This window comes from Oncorhynchus tshawytscha, linkage group LG13 (genome assembly GCF_018296145.1).
Source record: "Oncorhynchus tshawytscha isolate Ot180627B linkage group LG13, Otsh_v2.0, whole genome shotgun sequence".
Lineage (NCBI taxonomy): Eukaryota > Metazoa > Chordata > Actinopteri > Salmoniformes > Salmonidae > Oncorhynchus > Oncorhynchus tshawytscha.
This window is the reverse complement of record NC_056441.1, coordinates 46,272,891-46,299,435: the sequence shown is the minus strand read 5'-3', so window position 1 is coordinate 46,299,435 and position 26,545 is coordinate 46,272,891. Positions and strand designations below refer to the sequence as shown.

Below are 26,545 nucleotides of genomic sequence, written 5' to 3'. Positions count from 1 at the left end.
TCTGCTAACTTGCTAGCCCCGGCCTGCTAACTGATAGCTTGCTAGCTGCTAACTGCTAACTTGCTACCTGCTAACTGTCTGAATCGCTGTGTCCCCAGCCAGCCCAACCACTCACTGGACCCAATTCACTTGGCTGCGCATGCCTCTCCCTAATATCAATATTCCTTGTCCATTACTGTCCTGGTTAGTGATTACTGTCTTATCTCACTGTAGAGCCTCTAGCCCTGCTCAATATGCCTTAACCAACCATGTTGTTCCACCTCCCACATATGCGATGACATCACCTGGTTTAAACGTCTCTCAAGACTATATCTCTCTCATCATTACTCAATGCCTAGGTTTACCTCCAATGTACTCTCTTCCTACCATACCTTTGTCTGTGCATTATGCATGAATCTATGCTATCGTGCCCAGAAACCTGCTCCTTTTACTCTCTGTTCCGAACGTGCTAGACAGCCAGTTCTTATAGCCTTTAGCCGTAAACTTCTCCTACTTCTCCTCTGTTCCTCTGGTGATGTAGAGGTCAACCCAGGACCTGCAGTGCCTAGCTCCACTCCCACTCCCCAGGTGCTTTCATTTGTTGACTTCTGTAACCGTAAAAACCTTGGTTTCATGCATGTTAACATTAGAAGCCTACTCCCTAAGTTTGCTTTATTCACTGCTTTAGCGCATTCTGCCGACCCAGATGTCTTAGCTGTGTCTGAATCCTGGCTTAAGAAAACCACCAAAAACCCTGAACTTTCCATCCCTAACTATAACATTTTCTGCCAAGATAGAACTGCCAAAGGGGGCGGTGTTTCAATCTACTGCAGAGATAGCCTGCAGAGTTCTGTCTTACTATCCAGGTCTGTACCAAAAAAATTGAGCTTCTACTTCTAAAAACTCACCATCCCAGAAACAAGTCTCTCACCGTTGCCGCTTGCTATAGACCACCCTCTGCCCCCAGCTGTGCCCTGGACACCGTATGTGAATTGATTGCCCCCATCTGTCTTCTGAGCTCGTGCTGCTAGGTGACCTAATCTGGGACATGCTTAACACCCCGGCCATCCTACAATCTAAACTTGATGCCCTCAATCTCACACAAATTATCAATGAACCTACCAGGTACCACCCCAAAGCCGTAAACACGGGCACGCTCATAGATATCATGCTAACTAACTCGCCCTCCAAATACACCTCTGCTGTTTTCAACCAAGATCTCAGTGATCACTGCCTCATTGCCTGCATCTGTAATGGGTCTGCGGTCAAACTATCACCCCTCATCACTGTCAAATGCTCCCTAAAACACTTCAGTGGACAGGCCTTTCTAATCGACCTGGCCCGAGGTATGCTGGAATGACATTGACCGTCAGTAGATGATGCCTGGTTATTCTTTAAAAGTGCCTTTCTCACCATCTTAAATAAGCATGCTCCATTACAAAAATGTAGAACCAGTAATAGATATAGCCCTTGGTTCACTCCAGACCTGTCTGCCCTTGACCAGCACAAAAACATCCTGTGGCATTCTGCATTAGCATTGAATAGCCCCCGTGATATGCAACTTTTCAGGGAAGTTAGGAACCAATATACACAGGCAGTTAGGAAAGCTAAGGCTAGCTTTTTCAAACAGAAATTTGCATCCTGTAGTACAAACTCAAAAAAGTTCTGGGACACTGTAAAGTCCATGGAGAATAAGAGCATCTCCTCCCAGCTGCCCACTCCACTGATGCTAGGAAACACTGTCACTACCGATAAATCCACAATAATTGAGAATTTCAAGAAGCATTTTTCTACGGCTGGCCATGCTTTCCACCTGGCTACCCCTACCCCGGTCAACAGCCCTGCGCTCCCCACAGCAACTCGCCCAAACCTCCCCCACTTCTCCTTCACCCAAATCCATTCAGCTGATGCTCTGAAAGAGCTGATAAATCTGGACCTCTACAAATCAGCCGGGCTAGACAATCTGGACCCTCTCTTTCTAAAATTATCTGCCGAAATTGTTGCAACCCCTATTACTAGCCTGTTCAACCTTTCTTTCGTATCGTCTGAGATTCCCATTGATTGGAAAGCTGCCGCGGTCATCCCCCTCTTCAAAGGGGGAGACACTCTAGACCCAAACTGATACAGACCTATATCTATTCTACCCTGCCTTTTTAAAGACTTTGAAAGCCAAGTTAACAAACAGATTACAACCACTTCGAATCTCACCGTACCTTCTCTGCTATGCAATCTGGTTTCAGAGCTGGTCATGGGTGCACCTCAGCCACGCTCAAGGTCCTAAACGATATCATAACCGTCATCGATAAGACACCTTACTATGCAGCCGTTTTCATTGACCTGGCGAAGGCTTTCGACTCTGTCAATCACAACATTCTTATTGGCAGACTAAAAAGCCTTGGTTTCTCAAATGACTGCCTCGCCTGGTTCACCAACTACTTCTCAGACAGAGTTCAGTGTGTCAAATCGGAGGGCCTGTTGTCCGGACCTCTGGCAGTCTCTATGGGGGTGCCACAGGGTTCAATCCTCAGGCCGATTCTCTTCTCTGTATACATCAATGATGTCGCTCTCGCTGCTGGTGATTCTTTGATCCACCCCTACGCAGACGACACCATTCTGTATACCTCTGGCCCTTCTTTGGACACTGTGTTACGTTATCCACCAGATGAGTTTCAATGCCATCTCCTTCCGTGGCCTCCAACTGCTCTTAAATGCAAGTAAAACTAAATGCATGCTCTTCAACCTTTCGCTTCCCGCAACCTGCCCGCCCGTCCAGCATCACTACTCTGGACGGTTCTGACTTAGAATATGTGGAGAACTACAAATACCTAGGTGTCTGGTTAGACTGTAAACTCTCCTTCCAAAGTCACATTCAACATCTCCAATCCAAAATTACATCTAGAATCGGCTTCCTATTTCACAACAAAGCATCCTTCACTCATGCTGTTAAACTGACCATCCAACCAATCCTCGACTTCGGCGATGTCATTTACAAAATAGCCTCCAACACTCTACTCAACAAATTGGATGCAGTCTATCACAGTGCCATCCGTTTTGTCACCAAAGCCCCATATACTACCCACCACTGCGACCTGTATGCTCTCGTTGGCTGGTCCTCGCTTCATACTCGTCGCCAAACCCACTGGCTACAGGTTATCTACAAGTCTCTGCTAGGTAAAGCCCCACCTTATCTCAGCTCACTGGTCACCATTACAGCACCCACGCGTAGCACGCACTCCAGCCGGTATATTTCACTGGTCACCCCCAAAGCCAATTCTTACTTTGGCCGCCTCTCCTTCCAGTTCTCTGCTGCCATGACTGGAACGAACTGCAAAAATAACTGAAGCTGGAGACTCATATCTCCCTCACTAGCTTTAAGAACCAGCTGTCAGAGCAGCTCACAGATCACTGCGCCTGTACATAGCTCATCTGTAAATAGCCCCTCCAATCTACCTCATCCCCATACTGTTTTTATTTATTTTACCAAAATAATGTAAATCCAGCCTAATATGTTGCTCAAAATGTAAGTATCTTTCATGAAGAGAGAGACAATAGTGATTGAACTCATTGTCCGTTTTTGGTTTTAATCTCCTATCTCACCACATGACTCTGTTTTTAGAAGATTGTGGGTAATTCAACATTTTCAGTCGACTATGATTCTTTCACACAATGTTTCTTTCCTATGCATGTTTGAAGAAATCAAAGTATATTGCTATTAATCTTGAGGTGCAATGAGGTGCAATGATTCATGATGAACGAATATCAAAACCATCAGACAAATTGATGTTCAATGGGGACAGCACCCATTCCATACATTCATGATTGTCAATGGATTTTAGGGACGAGAAAGTGGGTCGTCGTAAATGGTGGCGAAAAGTGAGGACTAAATGGAGAAAATGGTGAAGGATGAATTGGGTTAAGTGGAATTGGTCAGAGTGACCAGGAACAGTATGATGTTGATTTCGTGTGTATCAAAGAGCAAAAGGAGAACGCTCTGTGGCTCTGCAAGATGTCGACGTATGATGTTGACAGCTATGATTTTCAGAGTAGGGCACCGGTTAAATGTGTCATCTCTGATGTCTCGTTGGACATAGAGCCTGTGTGGTTTAGGGATAACATTCCGGGAGTGGTAGACTCACGTCGCTTGAATTGAATGATAGATGGAAAGAAGGAGCAAAGCCTATTGGTTTTACTGTTGTTTGATGAAGTGTTTCTCCCAACTTATGTAATACTTGGACATATGAGTTATGAGGTGAGACAGTATGTCCAAACCATATATATATATATATATATAAATGTATTTATTTATTTATTTTTACTACCCCGTACAGTATGTGGCGGCAATACACCATATGAGTGCCAATAAACCTCAAAGAAGAAGAAGGTGATTGTCAATGGATGGCACAACATTAAGGAGAAAAGCTACAAAAGATGATGGACGTCAACGGTAAGATAGTGGACAGGGAAAAAAAGGAGGAAAGTGGAACCTATTATGAGTAAATATGGAGTGGGGGAATGCACAACCCTTCTAGAAGATCTGATGAAGGGGAAGATAGGTGCCGGGATGACCGCCGAGAAGAAGCTGAGTGCAGAGGGAAGCGGTGTGGTGAGGAAGGTTGGAGTCGAGTGCAAAAAGACAGATACATGCTCCAGTAGCTTAGTGATGGAACCTGACGAGAGTGAGGATGAAGTACCTGTGGGGGCAGGTGCAGTGAGGACCATCGAGTTTGAGCCTCATCCCGATGAAGACAAGAATGAATCTGGCCCAGTGGGAGTGAGATTTATTGGAAAGAATGGATCCTTGTATTCTGGCTGATTCATATGTGATGTCAGTTTGGGTGGAGAAGAGGTTGAGGACTCTTGAGTCGGTGAAAGTAACTCGAAGTCGACTCGTGATGATGTATTGTGTTTCTTCCGTCCAGAAAAGTGCTCCGGGTGCTGTGGACCACTCGACTAGGGACAAGAACTGTGACTTGCTTTGCTCATAGGAGCAGGGCGCCATTGAAAGGAGTGATAACGGGGGTGTTATTAAGTGTTTAGGAGGATCAGCTGAAATAGAACTCAGACCCGGTGGAGAGCGTGGTGAAACGGAGAAGAAACTGTCTGATGCAGTCTTTCCCTGACAAGGTCAAGTTAGGATGTTCAGTTATTCCATGAGAGCTTTTGTTCTGAAAATACTAAGCTTTTTTAGGTGCCAAGCTTATGGTCATGTTGCAGCAGTGTGTAGGAGGGAGATTCCTAGATGTGAGAAGTGTGAAGGAGGGCATGAGACGAAGGAATGTGTAATATCGGTAGAGAAAGTTGTGTGTGTTAGCTGCGGGGGGTGCCCATGGGGCTGGAGATTGGAGGTGTCTAGTGAGAGAAAGGCAGGTTGAGATTGCCAGGGTCGGAGTAGTACCGACAGTGTCGTATGCTGAAGCAGTGAGGAGAGTGGTAGAGGAAGATTGGGTACATGGTGAGGGATCCTGAAAGGATTCTTGTGAGTAAGCAGAGACCTATAGAGAGGGCTGGGAATAGTATGTGCTTCAGTAAGATGGGTTTCATAGCATTCATAGCCATGTTTGTCAACTGTACTGCAGAAATGGAATGTCACAGGAAATAGAGGTTGTGGTGGCAGCTGCAGAGAAGTTCTTGGGATTGCGAGGTTTTACTGCAGAAGAGTTGCGCGGGGTGTAGAGTGGTAATGTTTTGTCCTTCCAGACCATTGGCCTGGAGTAAGATTAGATAGGGTTAAATAGTGGAATGGGGTGGTATTTTGTATTACTATAATGGATTGTACAGTAGGTGGTGTAAATACACCAATAGGTGTAGTCTGCCCTTAAGCCTAGAAGAAGAAGCACAACAAGTGCCGAATCCTCAGTTCTTGCAGTTCAACCTCCAATTACTGCTGGTGGTTTGAACACTGTGCTTGACAATGCCTGCCAAATAACATATAATGGCAAATTATCAAATAAATAGAACAATGTTAAACATTTAGACACTTCTGAAAATGTGATCTAATTCTGCACTAGACAGGACTAAAAACATAATAATGTGGTGTTTAGAAGCTTTAGAGAGAGGAAACGACACCAAAAGAGAAGGTATCTAATTCTGCACTAAACAGGACTAGTGTTTTCAACCTTTTCTGTTAATACTCCCAGTCCCTGGCAAGGTGCTGCACAATACTTGATTAAGTGGTGTTCCAACACACCATGTAATGTTTCAAAACGTCTCAGGATGATGTGATTCAATATTTAAGGTTAAGGTTCCATCTCCTTCAAGTTGGTGGCAGCCCAGTTTCCATTAGTTTTTGTGTTACAACAATGTAATTCATGTTTCCGAGAGTGTATTCTGGGGTTGAAATCATACTTTATGTCAGAGTGAGAGTGTTACAAAGTAGCAAAAGCACATTGAGGTCAACGTTGGGATCAAGGTTGAGATAATGTTGTGTGGTGATTGTGTTTTCTGGGAGTCTTCATCAGCCTGAGGCCACGGAGAAGGCTTTTGTAGCCAACTAGAGAGTATGGGATTTGATATGTGACTGATCTGCTTTAATGGCCCCTGAAACTAACAATAAACACTGTGTAGTAAGGCTGCCACTGCTAGCTAACTGTCCACTCTTATCTATCACACACACAGGCACACACACACACACACACACACACACACACACACACACACACACACACACACACACACACACACACACACACACACACAAACACACACACACACACACACACAATTTTATCCAGCACATATACCCCAGTTCACTGACCTAGAAGTATAATTCTGGGTTGAGGTAATCCACGCTAAAGGAACATTTCACACCCCTATTAGGCGTTAGCACACGGCTCTTTGGCTATTTCTAGCAACATTTTCTGTTTATGGGGAGTTGAAGTGAAACAGTGAAACTGTGAGGTAAAGTCAAACGAATGTGTCAGTTGTTTATGTGTTTTATGGGCCGGGCCAAGCCGTCAGTGATTAAACTCAGGCCTGTATCACAGCGTTGGCTGAATGACGGTCACATGTAAGAGATTTCTTTCCTCAGAGGGCAATGACATCTTGAATAGCAGATGAAAACACCAGCTGCTAGCAGCTAGCTGGTAGCAGTTTTAATTTCCCTAGCCAGCCACAGATGAGGTCAGATCAGCTGGCTAATTCAGTGGAGCATTGGGAGAGAAATGCTCCAGCTTGTTATCCTCGCCTCTACTCTCTGCTGGAGTTATTTTCTCCCTGCCGGGAACTTTTCAATAAAAGCACTTTTCAAAAACCACAAAGTGGAGGCACTGAATCAAATATTAAATGCTGCAGCAAATGCATGGCTTGTCCTCCCACGGTATCCAGTGGGCAAAATTTGGCATGTTATGTATAGATATCTTTTTCATAACAACATCAAAATGTACTGCGAACGACGTCATATTTTGGTTATTATCTTGTCAGTTACAACCAGATAAAAATGTATTATTCTTGTTGCTGAAAAGACGTTAATGCAAAAATACTAGCGTAACGCATAGCATTACCATTTATTGTTCATCCTGATCAGACAGGTTTTTTTACATGGACGATACATTGGAGATAATATACTACAACTGCTAGAAATAATAGAACACCATGAAACATCTAAGAAGCCAGGCCTAGTTTTTCTAGCAGATTTTGAAAAGGCCTTTGATAAAGTAAGACTGGATTATATTTAGAAATTCATGGAATTTTTAATTTCAGTGAGTCTCTTATAAAATGGGTAAAGGTATTGTATTGTAGCGCCAGGTGTAAAATAGTAAATAGAGGCTACTTCTCAGAGTTTTGAATTGTCAAGAGGAGTAAAACAAGGGTGTCCACTGTCACCATATCTATTCGTTATGGCCATTGAAATGCTAGCTATTAAAATCAGATCAAATAAAAACATTAGAGGATTAGAAATCCAAGGCTGAAAAACATAGGTGTCTGCCGATGACGCAAGTTTTATTTTACGTCCTTAAGCTAGATCCCTGCAATGTCTCATTGAAGATATGGATCACTTTTCTGGACTCTCTGTACTAAATCCTATTTATGATAAGTGTACAATATAGAAATAGAAAACTAGTAAAAATAGATCCTGCAACCATGGAGAGGTAAACATCTGTCTAATGATGGAAAAATTACACTGATTAACTCCTTAGTCATATCTCAGTTTACTCACTTACTTATGCCGCTGCCTACTCCTGATGAGTTGTTTTTCAAATCTTGCCTGGATGCTAAACCAAACAAGACAAAGCGTGTCTGTCTATGTAATAAATATGAACTGGGTAGATTGAGATTATGACATATAAAATCACTAACCTCTCTCTAAAAGCTTCACTTATACAAACATTTTACCTGGTTCTCAAGTAGATTAAGAAAAGCTCATCCATTGTCCATTGTTTCCGCAGATTGCAATGTCTCATTTTGATTGTTTGAAAATGAAACCTTTTTCAATTACATCCCCCCTTGAAAAGACATAACAAATAGTATGGTTGAACTCAAATGTGCTTGTTCATAAAATATCTGTATTCATGGGAAAGATGTTTGAAAGGGGTATTTGGTTTTAAATTATATCGTAAATTGGAATGGTAGAGTTATGTCTTTCATGGAGTTATCAGAATTGTATGGGAAGGTCTGCTCAATCCAAGATGACAACCAATTGACTACACCAATACCCCAAAATGGAGGAGGGTGACAGCGGGAGAAGGTAGGGCACTGGTCTGTCTGCCCAACATAAAGGGTCAAAATTGAAAGTATATCAGTTTCATTTGAGGACCAGGATGTTAACAGCTGTGCCATACAGATTGCAAAAGAGTTGGGAAGATATTTCTGATGTACCGATTCCATGGTACAGGGTGTATGAGTTGATATATAAAACAAAGTGTATTTCAGAAAAAAAATGTACAGAATTCTTGTCATCAACAAGATGTTAAATATTTGGGGCATATACAATCATCACAGCTCTGCAGATTTTGTTGTGAGGATACAGAATCAATAGACCATTTGTTTTGGTATTGCCCTCAACCTGTTTCTGGTCTCAGATTCAGGAATGGCTGAAAAAGCATAACATTAATCTAAAATTGACAATAGAAATAGCATTGTTGGGAGATCTGGAGAGACCTGGTCAGTCAATTACTAATATACTAATAATCTTAGTAAAAGTATTAGGTGCAGGTGTTTGTACACGTGTACACATGCATATACAGACACTCGCATTTAAACTCACACATGTGCACATACACGGACACACACACATACTGTACATACACACATGTAAATAGTGCCATACACTCAAACATATTCAGTTGGGCTTGCTGTTATTATTTTTGTTGTCCTTGTTGTCTTTTGTTTTTGAATTGTTTTCTGTTTTCATTTGTTTTTCTCTTTTCGTAATTTAGTTGGTTGTTGGTGCATTGGTGGGACGGTGACTTGGATGGTTGAGGGGCAGCTCTCGGGGAACTGTGGGGGGGACTTCGGAGGGCTTGTGGCATGGCGGTTGGTAGCTTGGGCCGGTGGCATTGACCCTGGTTGCTTCTGTGGGTCGCTCTGTATGGGAGTCTGTTAGCCAGCAGCATACCACCCTGCATACCACTGCTGGCTTGCTTCTGAAGCTAAGCAGGGTTGGTCCTGGTCAGTACCTGGATGAGAGACCAGATGCTGCTGGAAGTGGTGTTGGAGGGCCAGTAGGAGGCACTCTTTCCTCTGGTCTAAAAAAAATATCCCAATGCCCCAGGGCAGTGATTGGGGACATTGCCCTGTGTAGGGTGCCGTCTTTCGAATGGGACGTTAAACGGGTGTCCTGACTCTCTGAGATCATTAAAGATCACATGGCACTTATCGTAAGAGTAGGGGTGTTAACCCCAGTGTCCTAGCTAAATTCCCAATCTGACCCTCAAACCATCACGGTCACCTAATAATCCTCAGTTTACAATTGGCTCATTCATCCCCCTCCTCTCCCCTGTAACTATTCCCCAGGTTGTTTCTGCAAATGAGAACGTGTTCTCAGTCAACTTACCTGGTAAAATAACGGATAAATAAAAGTTAGATGACTGAGTGTAATGTAAATGTTGAGTGGCTTCACTGCAAGTACTGTAGAATGGATGTTTTAATATTCAATAAAAAAAAAATTGAATTAAAATCAAATAAAACATCCTGATACAACCTGACTAAAACGTCCTTAACAACGGAGTACACTACTAGCAACAGTACATTGCTGCTCTTACACAATTACAGGTAGAATATGTCAAATGTACGTAATTTCCTAACCTGTGTGTCCCCAGCGTCTCCAGTGGGAACCGGATACAGTAAGCCACCCATCCCTCCAGTGCTGAGTCCCCAAGGAGACAAGGGTCCTCCAGCCATGATGCCCATTAGCATCGACCCGGAGAGCCGGCCTGGGGAGTATGTCCTCAAGAGCCTGTTCGTAAACTTCACCACGCTGTCCGAGCGCAAGATACGCATCATCATGGCCGAGCCGCTGGTGAGTCAACCTGTTTGCCCTGTATATCTATCTGTTTGTCTGTCCATCTGTCCATCCGTGTCTGTCTGTGTCCATCTGTCTGTCCATGTGCCACAGCTGTAAACCAGGCTCTGTTAAAGCTAAAGTCTAACTTTGTTGCCTTACAAAAGTTTGGAAACACCTACTAATTCAAATCAAATCCAATTTTATTCGTCACATGCGCCGAATACAACCGTACCGTGAAATGCTCACTTCAAGCCCTTAACTAACAATGCAGTTCAAGAAGTAGTTAATAAAATATTAACTAAATAAATAAAAGTATTTTTTCAAAAAGTTAAACAAGAAATGTAAATAACAATAACGAGGCTATTTACAAGGGGTACTGTACCAAGTCAATGTGCGTGGGTGTCAATGTCAATAGCCTGGGTGGCCATTTGATTAGTTCAGTTGTTCAGCAGTCTTATGGCTTGGGGATAGAAGCTGTTAATGTGCCTTTTGGTCCTAGACTTGGCACTCCGGTACCGCTTGCTGTGCGGTAGCAGAGAGAACAGACTATTTTTTGGGCCTTCCTCAGACACTACCTAGTATATTGGTCCTGGATATTAGAAAGCTTGGCCCCAGTGATATACTGGGCCGTATGCACCACCCTCTGTAGTGCCTTACGGTCGGATGCTGAGCAGTTGCTATACCTAGCGGTGATGCAACCGGTCAGGATGCTCTCGATGATGTAGAACTTTATGAGGATCTGGGGACCCATGCCAAATCTTTTCAGCATTCTGAGGGGGAAAAGGTGTTGTCATACCCGCTTCACAACTGTCTTGGTGTGTTTGGACCATGATAGTTTGTTGGGGATGTGAATACCAAGGAACTTGAAACTCTCAACCTGCTCCACGCAACTATGAAATAACACATATGGAATCATGTAGTAACCAAAAAAGTGTTAAACAAAATATTATTTATATTTGAGGTTCTTCAAAGTAGCCAACCTTTGCCTTGATGACAGCTTTGCACGCTCTTGGCATTCTCTCAACCAACTTCATGAGGAATGCTTTTCCAAGAGTCAGGCTGCATCATATTGGGATTGGGAGTCCCATAGGGCGGCCAGGGTAGGCCGTCATTGTAAATAAGAATTTGTTCTTAACTGACCTGCCTAGTTAAATAAAGGTTAAATAAATAAAAATTCAAAATTAAGCATTTCCAACATATGCTGAGCACTTGTTGGCTGCTTTATCTTCACTCTGCTATCCAACGCATCCCAAACCATCTCAATTGGGTTGAGGTTGGGTGATTGTGGAGGCCAGGTCATCTGATGCAGCACTCCATCACTCTCCTTCTTGGTCAAATAGCCCTTACACAGCCTGGAGTTGTTTTTTGGTTAATTGTCTTGTTGAAATACAAATAATAGTCCCACTAAACACAAACCAGATAGGATTGCATATCGCTGCAGAAGGCTTCGGTAGCCATGCTGGTTAAGTGTGCCTTGAATTCTAAATAAATCAAGACCAGTGTCACCAGCAAAGCACCCCAACACCATCACACCTCCTCCATGCTTCACGGTGGGAACCACTCATGTGGAGATCATCCGTTCACCTACTCTGCCGTTCTAATGTCCATTGCTCGTGTTTCTTTGCCCAAGCAAGTCTCTTCTTCTCATTGGTGTCCTTTAGTAGTGGTTTCTTTGCAGCAATTCGACCATGAAGGTCTGATTCACACAATCTCCCCTGAACAGTCGATGTTGAGATGTGTCTGTTACTTGAACTCTGTGAAGCATTTATTTGGGCTGCAATCTGAGGTGCAGTTAACTCTAATGAACTTATCCTCTGCAGCAGAGGTAACTCTGGGTCTTTCTTTCATGAGAGCCAGTTTCATCATAGCATTTGTTGGTTTTTGCGACAGCACTTGAAGAAACGTTAAAGTTCTTGAAATGTTCCGCATTGACTGACCTTCATGTCTTAAAGTAATGATGGACTGTCGTTTTTCTTTGCTTATTTGAGCTGTTCTTGCCATAATATGGACTTGGTCTTTTACCAAATATGGATATCTTCTGTTTACCACCCCTACCTTGTCACAACACAACTGATTGGCTCAAACGCATTAAGAAGGAAAGAAATTCCACAAATAACTTTTAAGAAAGCACACCTATTAATTGCAATGCATTCCAGGTGACTACCTCATGAAGCTGGTTGAGAGAATGCCAAGAGTGTGCAAAGCTGTCATCAAGTCTACATTTTTGGTTACTACATGATTCCATATGTGTTATTTCATAGTTTCAATCTATTCACTGTTATTCTACAATGTAGAATTTTTTTTTAAAGAAAATCCCTGGAATGAGTAAGTGTGTCAACTTTTGACTACTACTGTTTGTTGTTCTCTAATTCTCGCAAAAATGTGTCCGATGGACTTCAATATTTAATAATTGAATGGTTCTCCCTTCCATTGGGTTCCTATATCTGGGCATTTGGATTGGCAAGGATTTAACATTTAACAAACATACTGATAAGCTAGTAAAAGCTAAGATTTAGAAATAGATCTTGCCTCACCCTAAACAGCAGGAAGCAGATTGTGCAGTCAACCTTCCTGCCAGTTCTTGACTATAGTGACACCATTTACCAGAATGCAGCAGCCACTACTCTTAAGCCTGTGGACGTCATCTACCATATTTCCCTTCGCTTTATCACAGGTCACGGTTTTAATACTCATCACTGCATCCTGTATCAATAGGTTGGCTGGTCCTCATTTCAGTCCTGTAGATCACTTCACTATTCCTCTTTTGTTTACAAAGCTCTACTACTCAAGCTTCCGACTTACGTAACTTCGTTGTTGAAGTATAAAAACATGAGTTACCAAACCCGTCCACAGGGTTGGTTAACTCTTGAGGTTACTCAGGTCTCCACCGAATTAGGTAAATCCACTTTAGTTTTAATGCGCCTCGCTGCTGGAACAATTTACAGAACTCATTACAATTGGATGTTCTGGTGCTGCATGGGAAATTAAAGTGTTGATTGTGGACCTTGTAGCTGAAGAATGTAACTGCTTTTCTTACATTTTGTGCTGTATTTTTATTTGACATTGTATTAATTGCTGTTTTGTTTTGTATTGTATTTGATTATTGTGTTGCTGTAGGGCACTCTTATGAATGAGACCCTGGTTTCAATGGGTTTGCCCTGAATATATAAATATTAATACAAATATAAGCAGAGCAGTTTCATGATCCAGGGAGTTCCTCGGTGGCATGGGGGGAAGTGAGGTCATGACCCTAGGTCAGAGGAAGGTCAAGTGTCAAGCCTGGAGACATAGAGACTGTTGCATGCTGGGTAGCACACTGACTGGTTTTAGGGTAATATTGATTTAGATTGTTCAAGCATACAGTGGCTTGCGAAAGTATTCACTCCCCTAGGCATTTTTCCTATTTTGTTGACTTACAACCTGGAATTAAAATAGATTTTGGGGGGGTTTGTATCATTTGATTTACACAACATGCCTACCACTTTGAAGATGCAAAATATTTTTTGTGAAACAAACAAGAAATAAGACAAAAAAACTACAAACTTAAGCGCGTGTAACTATTCATCTCCTCAAAGTCAATACTTTGTAGAGACACTTTTTGCAGCAATTACAGCTGCAAGTCTCTTGGAGTATGTCTCTATAAGCTTGGCACATCTGGCCACTGGGATTTTTGTCCTATCTTCAAGGAAAAACTGCTCCAGCTCCTTCAAGTTGGATGGGTTCTGCAGATGTACAGCAATCTTTAAGTCATACCACAGATTCTCAATTGGATTGAGCTCTGGGCCTTGACTAAGCCATTCCAAGACATTTAAATATTTCCCCTTAAACCACTCAAGTGTTGCTTTAGAAGTATGCTTAGGGTCATTGCCCTACTGGAAGGTGAACCTCCGTCCCAGTCTCAAATCTCTTGAAGACTGAAACAGGTTTCACTCAAGAATGTCCCTGTATTTAGAGCCATCCATCATTCCTTCAATTCTGACCAGTTTCCCAGTCCCTGCCGATGATGGTGTTCTCGGGGTGATGAGAGGTGTTGGGTTTGCGCCAGACAGCATTTTCCTTGATGGCCAATAAGCTCAATTTTAGTCTCATCTGACCAGAGTACCTTCTTCCGTATGTTTGGGGAGTATCCCACATTCCTTTTGGTGAACACAAAATGTGTTTGCTTATTTTATTCTTTAAGCAATGTATTTTTTCAGGCCACTCTTCCGTAAAGCCCAGCTCTGGAGAGTGAATTACTTAAAGTGGTCCTATGGACAGATACTCCAGTCTCCGCTATGGCGCTTTGCATCTCCTTCAGGGTTATCTTTGGTCTCTTTGTTGCCTCTCTGATCAATGTCCTCCTTGCCTGGTCTGTGAGTTTTGGTGGGCATCCCTCTCTTGGCAGGTTTGTTGTGGTGTCATATTCTTTCAAATGTTTAATAATGGATTTAATGGTGCTCTGTGGGATGTTCAAAGTTTCAGATATGTTTTTATAACCCAACCCTGATCTGTAATTCTACACAACTTTGTCCCTGACCTGTTTGGAGATTTCCTTGGCCTTCATGGTGCCCCTTGCTTTGTGGTGTTGCAGATTCTGGGGCCTTTCAGAACAGGTGTATATATACTGAGATCATGTGACACTTAGATTGCACACAGGTGGACTTTATTTAACTAATTATGTGACTTCTGAAGATAATTGGTTGCACCAGATCTTATTTAGGGGCTTCATAGCAAAGGGGGTGAATACATATGCACATATTTTTATAATTTTTTTAAACAAGTAAATTTTTTCATTTCACTTCACCAATTTGGACATTTTTGTGTATGTCCATTACATGAAATCCAAATAGAAATCGATTTAAATTACAGGTTGCAATGCAACAAAATAGGAAAAACACCAAGGAGGATGAATACTTTTACAAGGCACTGTATACGTCATGTGTGAATAACATAATCATTGATGTAAATACACTGTATGTACATATAACTAGTAATAAAGTGACAGATAGTAAACAGTAGCATTGTTTGTGATGAGTCAAACAAGTTAGTGCAAAAACGGTCAATGCAGATAGTCCGGGTAGCTATGTGGTTAACTATTTAACTAACTTATTTAGCTGTTTTATGGCTTGGGGGTAGAAGCTGTTCAGGGTCCTGTTGGTTGCAGACCTGGTGCATTAGTATCGCTTTATGTACGGTAGTCTATGACTTGGGTGGCTGGAGTAAAGTGTTAGGGCCTTCCTCAGACACTGATATATAGGTCCTAGATGGCAGGAACCTCGGCTCAATTGATGTACTACCCTCTGTAACACCCTTCGGTCCTTGCCATATAAATCAGTGATGCAGCCAGTGTAGATGCTCTCAGTGGTGCAGCCTTAGAACTTTATTTATTTTATATATATTTTTGAAACCTCTTTTTCTCCCCGGTTTTATGGTATCCAATTGGTAGTTACAGTCTTGTCCCATCGCTGCAACTCCTGTTCAGACACGGGAAAGACAAAGGTCGAGAACTGTGCATCCTCCGAAACACATCACAACCAAGCCGCGCTGCTTCTTGACACAATGCCCACTTAACCCAGGAGCCAGCCACACCAACGTGTCGGAGGAAACACCATACACCTGGCAACCGTATCAGCATGCACTGCGCCCGGCCCACCATTGGAGTCGCTAGTGTGCGATGGGACAAGGACATCCCTGGCGTCCAAACCCTCCCCTAACCCGGATGACGCTGGGCCAATTGTGCTCCGCCCCATGGGTCTCCGGATGGGTCAGCCGGCTGCGACAAAGCCTGGACTCGAACACAGAATCTCTAGTGGCACAGATATCACTGCGATGCTGAGGCGTTGTCATGCCCTCTTCACGACTATGTTGGTGAGTTTGGATCATGATAGATCCTTAGTGATATCAACACAGAGGAACTTGAAGCTCTCAACCCGCTCAACATGAGTCTTTAGACATAGGCTCTGCTACGAGTAAAAACATTATGGGACTGGATAAGGAAGTACAGCGGCTAAGGCATTCCCTTTCACACCACATTAGCACAACTACAGAGGAATAGCCCTGGGATACAGTAGGAATTGTAGAGCTACTGTATGTGCTTCACCTGGGATTCCCTGATATTACAGCTCTACATAATTATGTACAATACTTCATCTATAATGCTTACATTTCTAATCCTTAAAAAAAATTATAACAAAAACATTGATTACATTACTATTGATAAGTGTATAGCTTAAACTCATTAAAAAAAAGTATTCACTGGGGGTTACGCATGTGGTCCTGTATTCATCAAAAGAGTGCCGATCTAGGATCAGTTTAGCCTTTTATAATAAATAGGATGGGGGGGTCTGATCTAAGATTAGCATTTCTACTCTGAGACGCTTTAGGGGTCCTGGATGGTATCAAGGCACAAAGGCGAGGCCCAGATGCAGACACAGGAGGCAGATGGTTGGAGTCGTACAATGTTTATCCAAAAGGGTAGGCAAGAGAATGGTCGTGGACAGGCAAAAGGTCAAACTAGATGAGAGTCCAGGAGGTACAGAGTGGCAGATAGGCTCATGGTCACGGCAGGCAGAATGGTCAGGCAGGCGGGTACAAAGTCCAGAATCAGGCAAGTGTCAAAACCCGGAGGACTAGAAAAAGGAGAATGCAAAAAGCAGGAGAACGGGGAAAACGATGGTTGACTTGGAAACACAGGGATAAAACATACAAGATTAACTGGCACAGAGAGACAGGAAACACAGGGATAAATACACTGTGGAAAATAAGCGACACCTGGAGGGGGTGGAGACAATAACAGGAACAGGTGAAACCGGTCAGAGAGTGACAGATGGTGAGGATAAAAGTGAAATCTCCTACAGTTTGTTGTGTCATTGGACAACTGACCCTGCTGACTAACATTTCACAACATTGATCCCTCTTATGGAGGGGAAGGACTGGAGCAGGTGGGAGTGACAGTAGCTGCAGGTTCAGGTTTCAGGTTTAGTCAGTGGAGGATCCTGTTACTACAGGATGTTTACCAAGACAAACTCTATGTACATGACCGGTGTTCACATCCCTGACGTGTTCACTCTTATTAAGAAACTCTTTAAAAAAAGACTCTGAAGGAAACTCCTAAGAAACGTCTTAAGCATCTTTATGTTCAGTAAGTAGGCCTATGTCTGGTTAATCAGGATACATTATAACTATATTTTTCTTAAGATATGTTATGATACTATATATAAATCAAAGTTAAGGATTTTGTCAGGTTATCATGCATTGGGGCATAAAAAATATATTAGACCAGCGTTCAAAAGAGTAGTAACTTGCAGATAGAAATGTAATGAATAAAATGTCATATTCTACATGACAGACAATCATACGTGTTCTACACAGTACATTTCTATCTTGACGTCTTTAACTTTGCACCCTCCTGAGGGTGTAGGGTAAAGTTGCCCCGAGACACTGATCTGTGTTCAGTTTGGCATATTCCCCATTAACGGCTAAGGTTTTTATTTGATTTAACTAGGCAAGTCAGAACAAATGATTATTTACAATGAAGGCTTACCCCAGCCAGACCATAACCCGGACGACACTGGGCCAATTGTGCACCGCTCTATAGGACTCCCAATCACGGCCAGTTGTGATACATACCTGGAATCGAACCAGGGTTTGTAGTGACACCTCCAGCACTGAGACGCAGTGCCTTAGACCGCTGCGCCACTCAGGAGGTTAGGATTGGGGGAGGGGAAGCTGATCCTAGATCTGTACCAAGAGGAAACTTCACCCTGCACTGACCAGTCACCACCTATACACTGAGATGTATACCACTCCAAAACCCTAGGGGAACTGAGGGAGACCCCATTTACATTTGGTATAACATGGACTTTCTGTTATCTGTTTCTCGGATCTTGATACAGGTCACATTTTAATAGTAGTATAAATTGGGTCTGGAAGTGACCCTTGAATATTTTATCCACATAAAGTATGATGGAACAAAGGATTGAAATACTTTAAAAATGAAATTATGGGCAGAAAGACTAATTCAACTCCATCTTTCATGGAATCCGATGGCTCATTTATCGCAAAACCTTTTGATGTTGCCAATTACTTTAATGACTTACATTGTCAAAGTAAGCAAATTTAGCAAGCATAAAATACCTAATAATGAGAGAAAGTGTTGTAATTTTACATTTTGTAAAGTTAGTGTGGGTGAGGTGGATAAATTATTGTTGTCCAGCAATAATGAGAAGCCACCTGGTATTGGTAACTTAGATGAAAAGCTACTGAATATGGTAACGGACTATATTGCCACTCCTATTGTCATATCTTTAATCTGAGTCTGGAGAAAAATGTTTGTACTCAGACCTGGAGGGAAGCCAAAGTCATTCCGCTACCCAAGAGTGGTAAAGCACCCTTTACTGGTTCTTACAACCAACCAATCAGCTTGCTGCCGACTCTTAGCAAACTTTTGGAAAAAATTGTGTTTGACTATATACAATGCTATTTCTCTGTAAACAAATTAACAACAGACTTTCAACATGCTTATAGAGAAGTGCACTCAACATGACACTGACACAAATGACTGATGATTGGTTGAAAGAAATGGATAATAAGAAGATTGTGGGAGCTATACACTTTGACTTCAGTGCAGCCTTTGACATTATAGACCATAACCTGTTGTTGAAATTGGATTTTCAACCTCTGCCATATAGTGGATTCAGAGTTATTTATCTAATAGAACACAGAAGGTTTTGTTTAATGGAAGCTTCTCTATTGACAAACATGTAAAGTGTAGTGTACCGCATGGCCTGTGTGTCTATGTATGCTAATGATTCAACCCTACAGTATACGTGTCAGCAACCACAGTTAGTCAAATTAATTCCTAAGTTCTAGACCTCAGAAGAATCTGGTATTGAATTGTGTGGCTGTTGAGCAAGTTGAAGAGACTAAATTACTTGGTGTTACCTTAGAATGTAAACTGTCATGGTCAAAACATATTAATTTAATGGTTGTAAAGATGGGGAGAGGTCTGCTCTGCTCTGCTCTTTTGACACCACACTCCACGAAGCAAGTCCTACAGGCTCTAGTTTTATCTTATCTTGATTATGGTCCAGTCATATGGTCAGGTGCTGCAAAGAGGGACTTAGTTAAGCTGCAGCTGACCCAGAACAGAGAAGCATATTTTGCTCTTCACTGTTACCAGAGGGCTAAAATCAATACTAGACTGACTGCATCACTTCTTGTTTTTATAAGAAACATTAATGTGTTGAAAATCCTAAATTGTTAATCGACTTACACACAGCACTGACACACACATTTACCTCACCAGACGTGCCAGCAGTGGTCTTTCACAGTCCCCAGGTCCAGAACAAATTCAAGGAAACATGCAGTATTATACAGAGCCATGATTGCATGGAACTCCATTCTGTATAGCGCAAGTGAACAACAAACCGGGTTTCAAAACACAAATAAAGAAAAACCTCACGGCACAACGGCTCTCCCCCATGTGACCTACTTTTTGTGTGAATCTACTGACAAGTATGTATAACTGATAGATGCGCACACAAACACACACTCTCTAACACACACTCTACACACACCCACACATTATTATTCTTTAGTTGTATTGTTTCTTTCATTACATTTGTGTGTATTTATTTATTAAAATGTTAATGTACAGTGCCTTCGGAAAGTATTCAGACCCCTCGACATTTTCCACATGTTGTTACGTTACAGCCTTATTCTAAAATGGTGGTGGCAGAATCATGCTGTGGGGATGTTTTTCACCAGCGGGGACTGGGAGACAAGTCAGGATCGAGGGAACGATGAATGGGGAAAAGTTCCTGAAAGATCTTTGCAGAAAACCTGCTCCAGAGCACTCAGGACCTCAGACTGGGGCGAAGGTTCACCTTCCAACAGGACAACAACGCTAAGCACACAGCCAAGACAACGCAGGAGTGGCTTCGGGACAAGTCTCTGAATGTCTTTGTGTGACCCAGCCAGAGTCCGGACTTGAACCCGATCGAACATCTCTGGAGAGACCTGAAAATAGCTGTGCATTGACTTTCCTCAACAAACCTGACAGAGCTTGAGAGGATCTGCAGAGAAGAATGGGAGAAAATTCCCATATACAGGTGGGCCAAGCTTGTAGCGTCATACCCAAGAAGACTGGAGGCTGTAATCGCTGCCAAACTAAACTGGCAAACTAAACTAAACTAACCAACCTTTCTCTGCACTAACAACAAGCACAGCCACCACATCAAACATGCACTTGAAACTTTGCAACAAATTACTGTAGAATGTATAACTACTGAAAATGTACATTACAGCCTTATTCTAAAATGTATTAAATAAATGTTTTAACTCATCAATATCCACACAATACTCCATTATGACAAAGTAAAAACAGGTCTTTAGATTTTTTTGTAAATAAAAAACAGAAATACCTTATTGACATAAGTATTCAGACCCTTTGCTATGAGTCTCAAAACAGCTCAGGTGCATCCTGCTTCCATAGATCATCCTTGAGATGGCTAAACTCAGGAATCGGAGAAGGGCCTTGGTCAGGGAGGTGACCAAGAACCCGATGGTCACTTTGACAGAGCTCCAGAGTTCCTCTGTGGAGATTGGAGAACCTTCCAGAAGGACAACCATCTCTGCAGCACTCCACCAATCAAGGATTTATGGTCGAGTGGCCAGACGAAAGCCACTTGTCAGTAAAAGGGACATAACAGCCCGCTTCGAGTTTGCCAAAAGGCAGCAAAAGGACTCTAAGACCATGAGAAACAAGATTCTTTGGCCTGAATGTCAAGCTTCATGTCTGGAGGAAACCTGGCACCATCCCTACGGGGAAGCATGGGGGTGGCAGCATCATGCTATGGGGATGTTTTTCAGCGGCAGGGACTGGGAGACTAGTCAGGATAGAGGGAAAGATGAAGTGAGCAAAGTACAGAGATATCCTTGATGAAACCCTGCTCCAGAGCGCTCAGGACCTCAGACTGGGGCGAAGGTTCACCTTCCAACAGGACTATTGGTTAGCCAATGACAAACCCCCGATACTGTATGTCCTCTTCCTATACATACACTGCTCTTAGAGAGATTACATCCATGCAGGAAATTGGATCACTTTAGCCGCTTGATTATTATAATCTCATTCACTACAAGTGGAGTGTGCTGTTTATCAATGTAAATAAGTAGTATTGAATGTGATGATCTGTGTGTCTCCACATTGCTATAATAATAATGTTGGATTGACCCTCCACCAACACCTTGACCTCTATCTAGATAGAGCATAGTGCATTAAAGTCTTTCATCAATTATGCACTGAAAACAAGACTTAAATTTCACTTCATAATGCACGAGTCAACACCTACTGTAAAAGGTTGTCTGAATGAACAGAGGACCAGTCCCCTGTGAATGTGTCCCAAATTTCACCTGATTCTTATGGTTTACTACTGTAGTGTACTACTTTTTGACCAGGACTCATAATATAGGAAATAGGGACACACAAGCTGTGTGTCACAGGCTAGACTGCCTGTCCTGCTTCTATAGGAAGGTCTGTAATGCTTTACGTAAAACCTGCAGGTAGAATGCATTGTGATGTGGTTATAATGCATTGTACAACTTCTAATTAGCATGTACAACCCCTTATAATTTCTTAATATAATCTCATAATGGTCCTGATGAATTTACAACCGTTGAGTCAGTTTGAAAGTTCCTGCATAGAGACATAACATACAGAATCATTACAATAACAACGAATAAAGCATAATACCGGCAGGCTTTAAGTGAAGTCTTACCGGATTGCTTGTAGACGTCTTGATCAGTCATCTCCCCACCCTACTCACTGTCACAGTCAAACGACTGTTAGCTTGGGTGGAAACATCAATACATGGCGTCTGTGCTGTTCTGTCTGACCAACTAGGACACTTAGCACCCTGATACACCTTGAAGGCCATAATCAGCACTGTCCGGCTGTGTAAAAAAATAAAATATTTTTTTATTTATTTTACCTTTATTTAACCAGGTAGGCAAGTTGAGAACAAGTTCTCATTTACAATTGCGACCTGGCCAAGATAAAGCAAAGCAGTTCGACAGATACAACGACACAGAGTTAGACATGGAGTAAAACAAACATACAGTCAATAATACAGTATAAGCAAGTCTATATACAATGTGAGCAAATGAGGTGAGAAGGGAGGTAAAGGCAAAAAAGGCCATGGTGGCAAAGTAAATACAATATAGCAAGTAAAACACTGGAATTGTAGTTTTGCAATGGAAGAATGTGCAAAGTAGAAATAAAAATAATGGGGTGCAAAGGAGCAAAATAAATAAATAAATAAAAATTAAATACAGTTGGGAAAGAGGTAGTTGTTTGGGCTAAATTATAGGTGGGCTATGTACAGGTGCAGTAATCTGTGAGCTGCTCTGGCAGTTGGTGCTTAAAGCTAGTGAGGGAGATAAGTGTTTCCAGTTTCAGAGATTTTTGTAGTTCGTTCCAGTCATTGGCAGCAGAGAACTGGAAGGAGAGGCGGCCAAAGAAAGAGTTGGTTTTGGGGGTGACTAGAGAGATATACCTGCTGGAGCGTGTGCTACAGGTGGGAGATGCTATGGTGACCAGCGAGCTGAGATAAGGGGGACTTTACCTAGCAGGGTCTTGTAGATGACATGGAGCCAGTGGGTTTGGCGACGAGTATGAAGCGAGGGCCAGCCAACGAGAGCGTACAGGTCGCAATGGTGGGTAGTATATGGGGCTTTGGTGACAAAACGGATTGCACTGTGATAGACTGCATCCAATTTGTTGAGTAGGGTATTGGAGGCTATTTTGTAAATGACATCGCCAAAGTCGAGAATTGGTAGGATGGTCAGTTTTACAAGGGTATGTTTGGCAGCATGAGTGAAGGATGCTTTGTTGCGAAATAGGAAGCCGATTCTAGATTTAACTTTGGATTGGAGATGTTTGATATGGGTCTGGAAGGAGAGTTTACAGTCTAACCAGACACCTAAGTATTTGTAGTTGTCCACGTATTCTAAGTCAGAGCCGTCCAGAGTAGTGATGTTGGACAGGCGGGTAGGTGCAGGTAGCGATCGGTTGAAGAGCATGCATTTAGTTTTACTTGTATTTAAGAGCAATTGGAGGCCACGGAAGGAGAGTTGTAATGGCATTGAAGCTTGCCTGGAGGGTTGTTAACACAGTGTCCAAAGAAGGGCCCGAAGTATACAGAATGGTGTTGTCTGCGTAGAGGTGGATCAGAGACTCACCAGCAGCAAGAGCGACTTCATTGATGTATACAGAGAAGAGAGTCGGTCCAAGAATTGAACCCTGTGGCACCCCCATAGAGACTGCCAGAGGTCCGGACAGCAAACCCTCCGATTTGACACACTGAACTCTATCAGAGAAGTAGTTGGTGAACCAGGCGAGGCAATCATTTGAGAAACCAAGGCTGTCGAGTCTGCCGATGAGGATGTGGTGATTGACAGAGTCAAAAGCCTTGGCCAGATCAATGAATACGGCTGCACAGTAATGTTTCTTATCGATGGCGGTTAAGATATCGTTTAGGACCTTGAGCGTGGCTGAGGTGCACCCATGACCAGCTCTGAAACCAGATTGCATAGCAGAGAAGGTATGGTGAGATTCGAAATGGTCGGTAATCTGTTTGTTGACTTGGCTTTCGAAGACCTTAGAAAGGCACGGTAGGATAGATATTGGTCTGTAGCAGTTTGGGTCAAGAGTGTCCCCCTTTGAAGAGGGGATGACCGCAGCTGCTTTCCAATCTTTGGGAATCTCAGACGACACGAAAGAGAGGTTGAACAGGCTAGTAATAGGGGTGGCAACAATTTCGGCAGATAATTTTAGAAAGAAAGGGTCCAGATTGTCTAGCCCGGCTGATTTGTAGGGGTCCAGATTTTGCAGCTCTTTCAGAACATCAGCTGAATGGATTTGGGAGAAGGAGAAATGGGGAAGGCTTGGGCGAGTTGCTGTTGGGGGTGCAGTGCTGTTGACCGGGATAGGAGTAGCCAGGTGGAAAGCATGGCCAGCCGTAGAAAAATGCTTATTGAAATTCTCAATTATGGTGGATTTATCAGTGGTGACAGTGTTTCCTATCTTCAGTGCAGTGGGCAGCTGGGAGGAGGAGTTCTTATTCTCCATGGACTTTACAGTGTCCCAGAACTTTTTTGAGTTAGTGTTGCAGGAAGCAAATTTCTGCTTGAAAAAGCTAGCCTTGGCTTTTCTAACTGCCTGTGTATAATGGTTTCTAGCTTCCCTGAACAGCTGCATATCACGGGGGCTGTTCGATGCTAATGCAGAACGCCATAGGATGTTTTTGTGTTGGTTAAGGGCAGTCAGGTCTGGGGAGAACCAAGGGCTATATTTGTTCCTGGTTCTAAATTTCTTGAATGGGGCATGTTTATTTAAGATGGTTAGGAAGGCATTTTTTTAAAATATCCAGGCATCCTCTACTGACGGGATGAGATCAATATCCTTCCAGGATACCCCGGCCAGGTCGATTAGAAAGGCCTGCTCGCAGAAGTGTTTCAGGGAGCATTTTACAGTGATGAGTGGAGGTCGTTTGACCGCTGACCCATTACAGATGCAGGTAATGAGGCAGTGATCGCTGAGATCTTGGTTGAAGACAGCAGAGGTGTATTTAGAGGGGAAGTTGGTTAGGATGATATCTATGAGGGTGCCCGTGTTTAAGGCTTTGGGGAGGTACCTGGTAGGTTCATTGATAATTTGTGTGAGATTGAGGGCATCAAGTTTAGATTGTAGGATGGCTGGGGTGTTAAGCATGTTCCAGTTTAGGTCGCCTAGCAGCACGAACTCTGAAGATAGATGGGGGCAATCAGTTCACATATGGTGTCCAGAGCACAGCTGGGGGCAGAGGGTGGTCTATAGCAGGCGGCAACGGTGAGAGACTTGTTTTTAGAGAGGTGGATTTTTAAAAGTAGAAGTTCAAATTGTTTGGGTACAGACCTGGATAGTAGGACAGAACTCTGCAGGCTATCTTTGCAGTAGATTGCAACACCGCCCCCTTTGGCAGTTCTATCTTGTCTGAAAATGTTGTAGTTTGGAATTAAAATTTCTGAATTTTTGGTGGTCTTCCTAAGCCAGGATTCAGACACAGCTAGAACATCCGGGTTGGCAGAGTGTGCTAAAGCAGTGAATAGAACAAACTTAGGGAGGAGGCTTCTAATGTTAACATGCATGAAACCAAGGCTATTACGGTTACAGAAGTCGTCAAAAGAGAGCGCCTGGGGAATAGGAGTGGAGCTAGGCACTGCAGGGCCTGGATTCACCTCTACATCGCCAGAGGAACATAGGAGGAGTAGAATAAGGGTACGGCTAAAAGCTATGAGAATTGGTCGTCTAGAACGTCTGGAACATAGAGTAAAAGGAGGTTTCTGGGGGCGGTAAAATAGCATCAAGGTATAATGTACAGACAAAGGTATGGTAGTATGTGAATACAGTGGAGGTAAACCTAGGTATTGAGTGATGAAGAGAGAGATATTGTCTCTAGAAACATCATTGAAACCAGGAGATGTCATTGCATGTGTGGGTGGTGGAACTAATAGGTTGGATAAGGTATAGTGAGCAGGACTAGAGGCTCTACAGTGAAATAAGCCAATAAACACTAACCAGAACAGCAATGGACAAGACATATTGACATTAAGGAGAGGCATGCTTAGTCGAGTGATCAAAAGGGTCCAGTGAGTGGAGAGGTTGGTTGGGGGTCACGGCGATTTAGACAGCTAGCCAGGCCATCGGTAGCAAGCTAGCATAGGATGGAGGTCTGTTGTTAGCCATCTCTTGCATTCCGTCAGTAGATTAGTGGGGTTCCGTGTGGTAGAGGGGATTAATCCAATTCACACAACAACAACAAAAATAAAAACAATAGATATAGTTATAGAGGCCCAAGAAGAAAACATAATAATAATAATAAAAATAAATAAATTGTCCGATTGTCTATTCAGATAGCAGCCGGTAAGACAGCTAACGGTTAGGAGGCCGCAGATGGGCGTTCAGGTAAAGTCGCGATGGAGGAGCCAGCCGGATCTCCTTCGGGTAGATAACGTCGGCAGTCCAGTTGTGAAGGCCCGGTGGGGCTCCGCGTAGGCAGTAAAACGGGTCCGGATAGGTGACTGCAGCCCAGGAGTGATTGATGGAAC

At 42.9% G+C, this 26,545-nt stretch overlaps 1 protein-coding gene across 7 annotated transcripts in view; it reads left to right on the top strand.

The window, feature by feature from the left end:
- LOC112265009 (protein furry homolog) overlaps positions 1-26,545 on the top strand; it is a 212,100-nt gene that overhangs the window by 38,598 nt on the left and 146,957 nt on the right. For all 7 annotated transcript variants that reach the window (XM_042295783.1, XM_024441990.2, XM_042295782.1 and 4 more), the window contains exon 2: positions 10,236-10,435. In XM_042295783.1, coding sequence (XP_042151717.1) covers positions 10,236-10,435 — 200 coding nt within the window. The remainder of the gene's footprint in view (positions 1-10,235; positions 10,436-26,545) is intronic.